Source organism: Leptidea sinapis, chromosome 29 (assembly GCF_905404315.1).
Source record: "Leptidea sinapis chromosome 29, ilLepSina1.1, whole genome shotgun sequence".
Taxonomy (NCBI): domain Eukaryota; kingdom Metazoa; phylum Arthropoda; class Insecta; order Lepidoptera; family Pieridae; genus Leptidea; species Leptidea sinapis.
In genome coordinates this window covers 7,442,855-7,455,147 of record NC_066293.1, presented here as the reverse complement: position 1 = coordinate 7,455,147, position 12,293 = coordinate 7,442,855, and the positions used below count along the sequence as shown (strand labels likewise).

The window sequence follows — 12,293 nt, the reverse complement described above, 5'->3', positions numbered from 1 at the left end:
ATTCGATGCTTAATGATACTATGTTAAAAGTATTAAATTGGTTCACAAATAATAACCTATTGTTAAATAGTAAGAAAACCAATTGTATTCGATTTCAACCACCATATGAGCAACAAACAATGGGTACGGTTATGCTAGAGTCCAAAAACCTGGAATTTATAGATTCAACAGTATTTATAGTAATAACCTGGAATGTTGTCGTACTATGTCCCACAGTGTAGCTTTATGTAGACGTGTAAATTATTTAAGGACATAATATATCACAACTCGAACGGTTGGCTCAGTTGGAAGAGCACTCGCACGGAACGCGAGAGGTGGTGGGTCTGAGACCCGCATCGTTTGTTATCACTTTAAAAATATTACAAATTAAATATATAACAATTCTGTTTTGGTTCATACTTAATGATGACAGCTTTGACATTTATTTGATACATTTTATTGTTATAACATGCATACCCGGTTTACGTAAACACGGTTAGATTGTATTGGTGAAATGGCTTTGTCTTTAGTCGGGAACAAGACTGGCATTATCTAGTTTAAGTAAACTCAGATTGTAGCTTCATTGGTGAAACCGGCCCTTAGTCTCGTTCTATACTCACAATAAAAGTGGTCTGCGCGTCTAAACAAGTTTACATTTCCAATGATTGGTCATGCTACACATAGACGAGAGTTCATGATGTAATATGAAGGCGTTATATAAGTTGTTTACAAATACAGCCGGTCTTTGAAACATTACTACTATAACTGTGTGCGGGCTGCGGAGTGACGCAACGTGGAAAGCTGTTTGTAAAGAAATAGGTGACACCACAGACCCACAGTACACTAGCTAATATACGATCTGACAGCCCGATGATGCGTGAACAATTTTGATTTGTCACTTGTGTGCCTTAACTAATGGTTTTTTTAATGGATAGATAATAGAGGACAAACGAGCCTGGGTCACCTGGTATTAAGTGATCACCGCCGCCCACATTCTCTTGCAACAGCAGAGGAATCACAGGAGCGTTGCCAGCCTTTAAGGAAGGTGTATACGCTTTATTGAAGGTACGCGTGTCCCGGAAACACCGTACAAGGAAGTTCATTCCACGGCTTTGTAGTACGTGGAAGAAAGCTCGTTGAAAACCGCACAGAAACCCACGCATCCAGGTGGTGGGGATGATATCCTAACTTGTGGCGTGTCGTGCGAAGGTGGAAATCGAAACACTCCCCGTGATAAGTGCGGTAGAGGACACGCGTAAAGCGACGTCTCTACGCAACGCCAAGTGATACTCTCCGTTGCACGCGGTCAAATGGATCGATCTGATACTGGGGTGCGCCTGACCAAAGACGACAGCAATACTCCATATTATATTGCCGGACCTGCGCTTTGTAAGTTAGCTAGTTTAACTACTGTTACTGTAATCGATTTTGATTGGTATGCCTTAAATAGTCAGCCACGTTTGACATTAGCACCTCAGTATTTTTAATATTAAACAGAGCGTGCATACTATCACCCTGAAGGTAGTTGGTCAACTAGAGTCTGGTGACTTAACCATTAATTGTATCATACATACTTCAGTTACCAAAATGTAACTCATATATATCTACTAAACCACAACCAGTTCTTCTTTCCACAGGATGCCGGCTAGATACCACAATAGCGATTATTTCTACCGTGAAGCAGTAATGTTTTAACATTATTGTGTTACGGTCTGAAAGGGGCCGTAGCTGGTGAAATTACTGGACAAATGAGACTTTATTTCCTCAGCGGTACTGCATTGTAATGGGCAGGCGTATCAATTACCATCAGTTTAATGTCCTCCTCGTCTCGTCCCGAATTTACATTAAAAAAATCGTTTTAATTTTCATTAAATAAGTTAGTGCGTGCGGCAGCCTCTATAAAGGTTATTGCCATCAAAATTTTAATTTCTTTCTTTATCTTCCAACGCATATTATATTACTATGTGCAACTAATGAAGTTTAGACAACGAAAGAATATGGATTTAAAATGACGATTAAATACCTACTTATATAAGACTAGTGGACCCAACAGACGTTGTCCTGTACACACGTCTTAAATTTGAAAAATCGGTCCAGCGGTTAGGAGGAGTTCACTAACATACACATGAGCAGGAGAATTATATTATATGGATGGAATTGAGAATCTAAACCAATCTCAAATTCACTGAAACATACAAAAAATCATCAAAATCGGTCCAGCCATCTAGAAGTTCAGTGACATACACACGCACACAAGAAATATATATATAAAGATAAGTTAATTTTTAAGACGTAGTACATATATATTTAAGTATTGTGAACCTCTGTTTAGTGAAATAAAGTTTATTATTATTATTATTAGTGATTTATATACGATTAACAATAAAATTAATTCTCATCAACCCAAAGGTTGATCGCACCAATGATCGATTTTATCTCTCATAAAAAGTCTAGATGAAACATTACTTATGTACCTTAATATCAAAATTAACATCACTTATATCATAAATTTTACGAATAAAAATGTAAAATTATAATAAGATAGGTAATTTAATATTGGTTAATGCAATTTGATTATGGAACACCAAAAAAAAAAACAAAATATTGCACACTTACTGATTTCCTGTTAAAAAAATAAATTGCCTCAATTCAGTTCATTTACAACGTTTTCAGGTTTGTTTACATTTTCAGGTTAGTTTACGTAAGTCTTTTGTGGGGCGATGTATATGCTTTTACAACAAGATCTCAGAAAACATTCAAAGCAAATGTATTATACGTTATTCAAAAGAAGTGTTAGAAAACGTTTGTGTGGTAAAGGTTACTATAACATAAATGACTTTCTTACTGATACCACAGATTGAGAATGGAGCGACGGCCCTCAGGCTATTAAATAATAAGTTTAATTGTACAATATTAAACATATTTTTTGATAAAAAAAAAAGCCCGCTGAGTTTGTTACGCCCATTCTCCTCACGCCTGAGGCATTCATTTTGGAATGGGTGGTAGTTTTTATTTTTACTTTCAATAAGTGGATGTCACATCCAATTTATATAGAAATGAATTGCTGTTCGTTAGTCTCGCTAAAACTCGAGAACGGCTGGACCGATTTGGCTAATTTTGGTCTTGAATTATTTGTGGAAGTCCAGAGAAGGTTTAAAAGGTGAATGATGAAATAAATATGAAAATTCTCAAAATTAAATAAAAACAACAATTTTGCTTTTCCTTTGATGTGTTTAGAAATCAAATTGAAAGAATAGTTTAAAAAGAATATCTAATTAGAATTTATATCTTTCTAACATTCTCAGGAGGTAAAAAATAAACTTTATACAGAACAACGTCTGTCGGGTCAGCTAGTTTTGAATAAAAATATTTGAATTTGAAGGCTCATGCAGATTGTTTGTTATATCGAACATGATTGTCAACAAATCAGCTTACCATTGAGACCGTTTTCTTTGACCAGCGCTGACGGCGGCTTATCATCAGGTACGGGTGGATCTTCGTCTTCATCAGAACTGTCGAGCCTCTGCAGTTTCTTCGCCACCTCAATGTGCTGCCTTCCATACTGCGGATTTAATGTAAATGTTATCAGATATATTTAAAACAGCAATCCTTTGTTCAGGATGCCGGCTAGATTATGGGTACCACAACGGTGCGTTATTCTGCCGTGAAGCAGTAATGTGTAAACATTATTGTCGAAAAACCAGCTCTGAAACACGCTGCATCTTATAGTATAAATATTATTCGTTCTGTAGATTTCGCAGGATGACCGAAGGAAAATACCAGCTGTAGGTACATTTACTAGTATAGATTACTGGACAAAGGAACAAATAAACATATATTTCCACAATAATTGTTTATGCATATTTATATATTTTTTTAAATTCTTTATTCTTATTAAAAGTTAACTTAAAAACTAGAAAACCATCACTGTATAAGGGTGTGGTGTCCAAAAAATAAAAATATAAAGATATAAAAATTCATAATATTAATTACAAGTCAAATTTATTTTTTGTTATTCTCCATGTGAACAGATATCCATCATTTATATATAGGGCTCCTGATATCGTTAGATATAGTCGTGAGGATTTTATTTTTTGAGCTGCGCAATCGACTCAAAAATGTCGCGATTCTCGTTCTTATTACAGCGAAGAAGTCAGGGACCCCACCCTCCACGAACATGCCTGATGCGCTGCAGCATCTCGGAAGATTCGTAAGGGCCCTGTATGTATCATTATACTGGACCCTTATTCTTCTAAATGCTTTATGTGTAAATGTTACCCACAGCTGACAGGTGTACATGCCTAGGCAGTAAGCTTTGAATAGGGTAGTTTTTACATCCCTACTGCATTTAGCGAATCGTCGCGCAAGCATGTTTCCTCTGACAGCGAGGGCCCTTCGTTCTCGCTCGATATCTTCGTCATCTTGCAGCCTCTCCGTAAGCACGTGACCTAAATATTTGAACTGCTTAACATTACTAATAACCGTTCCGTTTAGATACACCTCAGGTACCCCATCCGGACCTCCACCTGCAGGGAACACCATCATTTTGGTTTTGGAAACTTTATATTTCAGACCATGAGCATTAGCATAATGCTCACAGACTGAAAGCAGCTTCCTCAACCCCTTGATCGAGGGGCTGAGAAGCACCGTATCATCAGCATAGCTAAGGTTACTGACACAAACATTTCCTACGTGACAGCCGACTTTGGTGCCTCTGAGCTCCTCGATCAAACCATTCACATACAGGTTAAAAAGATCAGGAGAGGTCACCCCACCTTGACGAACTCCACTTTCTAACCTATACTTGCTAGATGTTGCGCCGCCCCATTTTACAGAGTTCGTTGGTCCCCCGTACCAGAATCTCAGCAAATTTACCACACGTTACACACAACTTCGTCCATAGGATATTATAATTAACCAAGTCAAAAGCGCTGCTAAGGTCTAAGAAGCAAGCGTATACGGACGTGTGACGAGTTGTGTAGTGACTCACAGCGCTCTTCAGGCTAACAATAGCGGCATCTGTCGAAAGACCGGCACGGAAACCACATTGAGCATCATAAATCTTAATGTTCTTAAGAAGTACAGGTTGAATAAGACGTTCTAATATTTTACCTAGTATAGTGCCTAAGGAGATAGGTCAATAGTTCGTTGTACTACTAAGATCGCCTGTTTTATTCTTGACAATAGGTACAACTAACGTATGCATTAGAGCTTCCGGTAAGTATGCAAATTTGATACAAAGATTAAAAAGACAACTTAAATGATTAAATATTTTATCACTGGCCCAAAGTATATACTCGATACTGAGCCCATCGTGTCCCGGAGATTTGCCTCTCTTCATATGATGACTTTCGCGATATATTTGCTTGTGAATTCTATATCATCATCTTTATGATATGTTTTCGGATCGGGCATATACTAACTTTAAACCTTTTTGCAAATACTTCGGCTATATCTGACGGAGTCTGGCAACCCTCTACTGGCACAGGTAAGGTCTGTTTATAATAATAAACAGAAATCAGTTTGGTTTCACTAGGGGCTTATAAACAATTAATGCGGGTACTAGACTCATTGAGCACATCTTTGACGCCTGGGAAGAGTCACAGGATGCATTGGGCATTTTTTGTGATTTGTCAAAAGCATTTGACTGCGTCCACCATGAAACTTTACTCCTAAAACTAAAGCATTATGGAGTGAAAAATAGAGCCCTAAATCTGTTAAAATCATATTTAAGCGAAAGAGTTCAGATAGTCGATGTAAATGGCAAACGGTGTGGGAATAGGTGTTCCACATGGTGTTCTATTCTCGGTCCTTTCTTGTTTCTTATATATATTAACGATCTACCGTTTGTGGTAGATGATAGCCATGAGATTGTATTGTTTGCTGATGATACTTCACTTATTTTTAAAGTGAAGCGACGTGCGGATATTGATGACGAGGTCAGCAATGCACTCTCAAAGATAGTGCGTTGGTTTGAGACGAATAATCTGCACTTAAACAGTAAAAAAACAGTGTTTACGGTTCATTACACCAAACACAGCGGAGGTACAAACCAACGTACTTATAAATGACCAGAGTTTGGAACTTGTGGACACTACGGTCTTCTTGGGTATCACGTTAGATAAAAAGCTTCAGTGGGGTCCACATATTACCCATAGCAGCATATAGACTCAGCTCTGCGGCATATGCAGTTAGAAAGATTAGAGAGTACACGAATGTTTGCGACCGCTAGATTAGTGTACTTTAGTTATTTTCACAGCATCATGACGTACGGTATATTACTATGGGGTCATGCTGCTGACATTGATATAGTGTTTGCACTGCAAAAGAGAGCTGTTCGTGCTATATATCAGCTTGGTTATAGACAGTCTCTCAAAGAAAAATTTAAAGAAATAAATATTATGACTGTTCATTGTCAGTACATTTATGAAAATTTAATATATGTTCACAAAAATCATCACCTTTTTGCTCTTAATAGTGATTTTCATTATTATAACACTAGAAATAAGGGATTGCTTGTAACTAATTCTAGTAGGCTTCATAAGATACATAATAGCTTTAAGGGTAAATGTATACACTTCTACAATAAAGTCCCAGCCACTGTTCAGGCATTATCTATGAATAAATTTAAATGTTTTATAAAAAAATGGCTCTGTCGTAAACCCTATTACTCCACTGCTGAATATCTAAATGATCGGACAGCCTGGGACTAGATTGTGATTATTTTATAGCGATAGAAATGACTGTACAATATTGTATATTTTTATTGAAAAGAGCGCAAAAAAAAAGATTGGTGGTAGAGTTTCTTGCGCCGCTTCTTCTGTCTCAGAGCGCCATTTGTTTCCGAAGCGGTAGTAGTATCTAGTAGTATAAGAAATGACATCAAAATGTTTTGTGAGCATTTTATTCGTGATCATAAAAAAAAATAACTTTAATTTTAATAATCTGAAGGAGTGTTTCTGGTAACAGGATCATCCTGCCACCACAAGTAGCGCCCGTTCACGAGCATGACGCATGGGCCAGCCGTCGACTCCCTCGACCATATTTTACGGAAGGGGACGACCCGTCCCATGTCGTCGCCACAAGCAGTGACATTTAAGCAAGCTTGACGAAGCCTGTCACGAGAACTCAAAAAAATAACAAAAAAGTATCTTCATCTACATATTATGCAATACTCACTAAATACTCCTTAGGTATTTACAATTGACCATTCTGCTAAAATTTGTAATTATTAATATTATATATATAACTAGCTGATCCAGCAAACGTTGTATTGCCGATATTAAAATCGCGATACAAAAGTAACTGTTGATTGTAGATGGGTGAAAATTTGAAGTTGTATGTATTTTTAATGCTGACTCATAATCAAACAAATTTAAAAAAAAATGTCAAAAAAATTCAAAACCAAAATTTCGTGTATAACCACCCTAAAATTTAGGGGGATGAAAAATAGATGTTGTCCGATTCTCAGACCTACCCAATATGCACTCAAAATTTCATGAGACTCGGTCAAGCCGTTTCGAAGGAGTTCAAAGTTTAACACCATGACACGAGAATTTTATATATCTGTTTAATATAATTTATAATTTTAACGCTCCATCCAATTAGGAGCATGGTTTTGACTGAAGTATTTCTAACATTATTCAATCTACAAAAAATCTGCTGCAGGAAAAATATATGCTCGTGAACACTAAATCACTAAATTGGATTCAATCTGACCGACGGCTCGCAGTGTTGACGTAGAATTACAATGGGTCGCACGTTTAGATGAGTTAATAGATGGCTTTAATCAGCTTAAATCTAATATATAAAATTCATGTTAGGGGTGGTCCACGCCAAATTTTTTTTTAATTTTTTAGAATAAATAATAAATTATTAATTTATAAATAACATCATTATTATATAATTATATTATCATTAGTGGAAGTAGTTCTGATATGGTGATGATGATGTAGTTTTTATGATAGGTAGGTGTTATGTTAGGAGGTGAATTGATTAGGTTTAGACGTTAGAGTAACTGTTATGCATTTTTTCAACATTCTAAAATATAATAATTACTTGATTATAAATAATAATATATGTTACGTAACGTATTCGTTAACCTACGTTATTTTTTAAAATAAAATTTAGTTTTCGAAAGCGTAATTCAATAATTAATTCAATAACTACGCTTTCGAAAACTAAATTTTATTTTAAAAAATAACGTAGGTTAACGAATACGTTACGTAACATATATTATTATTTATAATCAAGTAATTAGATATTGATCTAAAACTAATTTTTGTCAGACTCCTCTGTGATTCCTCTGGTGTTGCAAGAGAATGTGGGCGGCGGTGATCACTTAACACCAGGTGACCCGTACGCTCGTTTGTCCTTCCTATTCCTATTGGTAGACTCCCGACCGAACTGTTTCCTAAATTGAATGGACTTAGAAAATGTCTAATCGCTCCATTTCAATTTAGTTGGCGTCCGAGCTTTGTTCGTGACAGACGTCTACGGAGGACATTTTAATAGGTACACTTACGGCCGTTCCCAATATTCAGTCTATCGCTTACTTGAGATAAAAATCGTAATTTAACTACTTTTCTGTTCCAATAAACTTATCGACGGTAACTAACCTTATCCGTACACACTACATACGAGGACGTATAGCTTACCAGCGATAGAAATTTGTGTGGAAATTTCAATTCACGCGTCCCAATATAAGGCGATAAGAATGACTTATCGGGTATAATGGGACAGCTTCAGATTATTGGCAGCTAATTTCTGACAGTAGAAGGTAGAAATTTATCTCTTACTGTACACAAACCCCCTTATTCATAATGGTCCGCTAACTTTATACAGCCGCTAAGGAGTGTTTTTTCTCATTCTGACTTATGTCAATAAGAAGAACACAGAGTGAGAATTAGCAATGCTTTAAGTTAGCAGACTATTATGAATAAGGGGGTTAATATTGGGAACGGCCGTGAGTTGTCAGTCGATTACTAACGTGTTTATTACAAACGATCAGCACGCCAGTTGATCTTCAACAGTTGACCAGTATTTTTGCCTTCAAATACCATATTCGTGCATTGCATTCGATTATTAAGTGAAGTAATTGTAAATTCTACTAAAGTGCTTATAGTGAGGAAGATGTTTTGTTCTACGACCTTAAACTATGTAGATTTTCTGCAGATTGAATAATGTAATAATAGCAATAGATACTAATAGTATACTTATTATCCTATGGAATATTGTTATGGGGCAATGCAGCCGATATTAATACCATCTTTGTGCTGCAGAAGAGGGCTTTTTGCCTTATTTATAACCTAGGTCTTAAAGAATCTTTGAGAGCATAATTTAAAGAAATAAATATCTTTACAGTTGACTCTAAATATTTTCTTGATAATGTTATGCATGTACATATAGGCACATAAGTGAATTTGCTAGAAACAGTCATAACCATAATGTTAACATCAGGAAATCACAACGATTCTAAAGAGGTTGTTGTTCACTAAAATGTTTTACAGTATTATAGAACGTATCAATATCTACAAAAATGTCCGCGATACAATATGTCCAACTACTGTAGTTATGCCACTAATTTTTACATTTCAAATGTTTATAAGTGCCGACAATAATAAAACCAACAACAGCTAAGTGAAATAAAACTTTAATGTTATCCAAATGTCTTCAAACAATTCGATTCGAATAGGAACACTTTCCTACGTGTTTCGCCTCTACACGAGACATCCTCAGGAGATATTGTCTCGCCAAACTCTGGCACGAGACTGAAATTAATCCAGGAACCGCTGCTTTATACCCTCGTCCCATGAAATGACGCGCTGTGATTGGTCGGCTGCTGAGACGTATTACCCCCGGAAGAGATACGTAACAATGGTGAAGGGATTTGTTTGTTCATTCAACAATAAACATGTTATTTTTGTGTTTTATTATTTCTAATTGGTCTTAAGACATTCAAGCGAAATCCTTTCTCACATGTATGTAAAATAAAATTATTATTGTTTCCGAGTGAGTGACCAGTCGCGATGTCAATTAAATGTTTCGCGAAGTGTAATTTTTCGGGATGATTATTTCTAAATGCAATAGGATCCTTTAATCTAATTTCGACCCGTTTGAGCTATATATACCCCGTTACGAGTGTCAACTTAATTTATAAACGCCGGATTTTTCGGAATTATTTAACTTTTATGTTAACAAAAATAAATCTACAGTTCGACTTTGTAAACTTTCCACTACCAAGAGATCGGTATCTAAGCGAGTGAAACCGCGGGGCATTGCTATTTATAATATATAATAGTACACGGGACTAACATCACAAATGGAATCTAGTTAAGATAAACACTCCATTCGGTCACGCAAAGGTCATTATTGTTTACAAATACATGATAAAAGTTGCATGTTAGACTCAAGGGCGCAAGGTCGACACAAATAATAAATAATATCATCTTTAACAGGCCTGTGTCACTCCATGTGTAGGTATCGAACCAGTGGGAGACTCCTTTACACAGGATGCCGGCTACATGATGGGTACCACAACGGCGCCTATTTCGGCCGTGAAGCAGTAATGTGTAAGCATTATTGTGCTTCGGTCTGAAGGGCGCCGTAACTAGTGAAATTACTGGGCAAATGAGACTTAACATCTTATGTCTCAAGGTGACGAGCGCAGTTGTAGTGCCGCTCAGAATTTATGGGTCTTTCAAGAATCCTGACCGGCACTGCATTGTACCCATTACAATGCAGAGCCGATCAGGATTCTTACGGGAGTATCAATTACCATCAGCTGAACGTCCTGCTCGTCTCGTCCCTAATGTTCATAAAAAATATCGAAATCGTTAGTAGGTCCTCTATAAAAGTTATTGCCATCAAAATTTTAATTTCTTTCTTTTTCTACCAACGCATATATTACTATCTGTAACTAATGTATTTTCACATCGAAAGAATATGGATTTAAAATGACGATTCCATACCTATTTATACCATAGAAAAAATTAAGCTTAATTTATAAGATGACCTTATACTAGATAGGTACAGTTCTAGGTAAAGAAGTCAACCCTAATGTCGTCAGAAGAGGTAGGAGTCATGCGATAGAAAGAGAGGCAACTTCTATGTAAATAAAAATGTAATTTTATAGCGCTGTGCGATCTGAATTACACCTTAGTGTGACGGCGAGAGTCCCTATTTCTTTAATTGATTTTGCAAATTGAGACTTCCGTAGTTTTTCCTTCAGTTATAATACTACGAAAACTACTGAACCGATTGGAATAATACTTAAACCATAAGATACAGCGTGTTTCGGAGAAAGTATTAGTATATGATATATTGGTGATTCATCCTCATCATCAGCCGGAAGACGTCCACTGTTGGACAAAGGCCTCCCTCAAAGATCTCCACGATGATCGGTCCTGCGGTGCCCTCATCCAATGTATTCTGGCGATCTTGACCAGATCCTCGGTCCATCTTGTAGGGGCCTACCTAAACTGTCCGTCGAGCTATGTGCTCTGCCCACTGCCACTTCTGTTTCGCAATCCTTTGGGCTATTTCAGTGACTTTAGTTCTCCTACGGATCTCCTCACTTCCGATTACATCTCCCAGGGAAACCCCTCGCGTAGCCCTCTGAGCGACCATGAGCTTTCCGAGTTGGATTCGACGAGTGACCTCTTTTGCGAAATCGGACCTGCCTAACTGGATTGTTTGTCCAAGGTAGACGTACTCCTCAACAATTGCGTGAGTACAGTGCCCAATTGTTACAGGAATAGGTGCGACATGGACATTAGACATTATCTTCGTCTTGTCCATATTCATTTTGAGACCTTTATTCCTTGGGAAGGTGTATTGAGGCCATCAAGCATATGACTTAAGTCTTCCATGGTGGTTCCATATGGTGATTCCTTATCCGGAACCTACATTTTTTGTGCCCAGAAAATGTACAAAACAAATGTGTTACGAATTTATTTCATTATTTTCTGTGTTTTGCAAATGTGTGAGTTTTGGGGACATTGGCTCCCATACTAAGGAAGTTCTAGGACACTTCCCGTAGTTTTAACTGTTCCGTGTGTCGAATAGATGATAAATATTATTCAAAGTCATTGTTAATTCGTTTATTATAAGTGGTTGTTATATAATATCAACAAAAATAATGTAGATAGTACTTATCTTAATACCTATACGGAAAGATTAAACATTATATCTGGTTTTTCACTTATTTGATAACGTGATTGACCTTTCTGGATCGACTCTGAAGACAGAAGTGTAAATAACATGTATACAGGATTGAAACGTCTCAAAAGAATATATTTTACATTGACATAGTT

General features: G+C 36.7%; 1 protein-coding gene across 2 annotated transcripts in view; it reads right to left on the bottom strand.

Annotated features, from left to right (window-relative positions):
* Positions 1–12,293, bottom strand: part of LOC126973350 (glycerol-3-phosphate acyltransferase 3) — a 60,888-nt gene that overhangs the window by 31,803 nt on the left and 16,792 nt on the right. For both annotated transcript variants that reach the window (XM_050820578.1, XM_050820579.1), the window contains exon 2: positions 3,415–3,541. In XM_050820578.1, coding sequence (XP_050676535.1) covers positions 3,415–3,541 — 127 coding nt within the window. The remainder of the gene's footprint in view (positions 1–3,414; positions 3,542–12,293) is intronic.